General features: G+C 51.1%; 1 protein-coding gene across 1 annotated transcript; it reads left to right on the top strand.

Annotated features, from left to right (window-relative positions):
- Positions 1–204: 204 nt before the first annotated feature.
- On the top strand, positions 205–1152 carry LOC102451340 (olfactory receptor 52J3-like). The gene has a single exon (XM_006119762.2). It carries the CDS (start codon positions 205–207, stop codon positions 1150–1152), a length of 948 nt encoding a protein of 315 aa, XP_006119824.2.

The following is a 1152-nucleotide window of genomic DNA, read 5'->3' as shown; positions in this document are numbered from 1 at the left end:
TCTGTCTGTTCACCACAACCAGTCCCAGACTTTTAAGTTTGTCTTCTTATCCAACCTCCTCATCTTAACATTGTCTCTCCATCCAGGCATCTGCACTGTGACCATCACCCTAGAAACTGGGCAATTGTAGGAAGTCAGGAGAACAGAGCGTGCCTCCAGGGGACACAATTCTACCTCGAAATTGTATGCCACCTCCTCTATTCCATGTCTGGTTCCAACACAACTGACTTCACTGACCCCTCCACTTTCATCCTGCTGGGCATTCCTGGCCTGGAGACAGCCTTTGCCTGGATCTCCATCCCCTTCTGCAGCACCTACGCCATATCCATGTTGGGGAATTTCACCATCCTGTTCCTTGTCAAGAAGGAGTTGAGCCTCCATGAGCCCATGTACTATTTCCTCTGCATGCTGGCCGCCACCGACCTGGTCCTGTCCACGTCTACCCTCCCCAAAACACTGAGCATCTTCTGGTTCAATTCTGTGGAAATCAGTTTCAGTGCCTGCCTCACCCAGATGTTCTTCATTCACTGCTTCTTAGCAATTGAGTCTGGGATCTTCGTGGCCATGGCGTTTGATCGCTACGTGGCCATCTGCCATCCCCTGAGACATTCAACCATCCTCACGAACCCCGTGGTGGCCAAGACTGGCCTGGCCGTGGTGCTGCGCAGTACAATGCTTGCATTACCCTCTATCTTCCTAGCAAAAAGGTGGCCGTATTGCACAACAAATATCATCCCCCACACACATTGCGAGTACATCGCCGTGGTGAAGCTGGCCTGTGGTGACATCCGCATCAGTAGTTACTACGGCCTCTTTGTGGCTTTCTTTGTGACCGGTCTGGATGTGTTTTTTATATCTGTGTCCTATGTCCAGATCCTCAGGGCCATTTTTAGACTCCCCACAAAGGACGCCCAACTTAAGACTTTTGGGACCTGCGGCTCCCACCTCTTTGCCATCTTAACCTTTTACATCCCAATTCTCTTCTCCTTCCTGACACAACGGTTTAGCCAGAACGTGGCCCAGCATTTCCGTATTCTCATTGCCAACGTGTACCTCCTGGTACCTCCCACGCTGAACCCCATCATCTATGGGGTGAGGACCAAACAGATTCGGGACAGGCTGCTCCAACTTATTCGCCACAAAGGGACCTAA

This window comes from Pelodiscus sinensis, chromosome 1 (assembly GCF_049634645.1).
Source record: "Pelodiscus sinensis isolate JC-2024 chromosome 1, ASM4963464v1, whole genome shotgun sequence".
Classification (NCBI taxonomy): Eukaryota; Metazoa; Chordata; order Testudines; family Trionychidae; genus Pelodiscus; species Pelodiscus sinensis.
The sequence above is the reverse complement of the archived record's forward strand: the minus strand, read 5'-3'. Positions and strand labels throughout refer to the sequence as shown.

Coding starts and splice junctions, on each gene's coding strand:
- LOC102451340 (XM_006119762.2), top strand. CDS start 205: ATGTCTGGTTCCAACACAACTGACTTCACTGACCCCTCCACTTTCATC.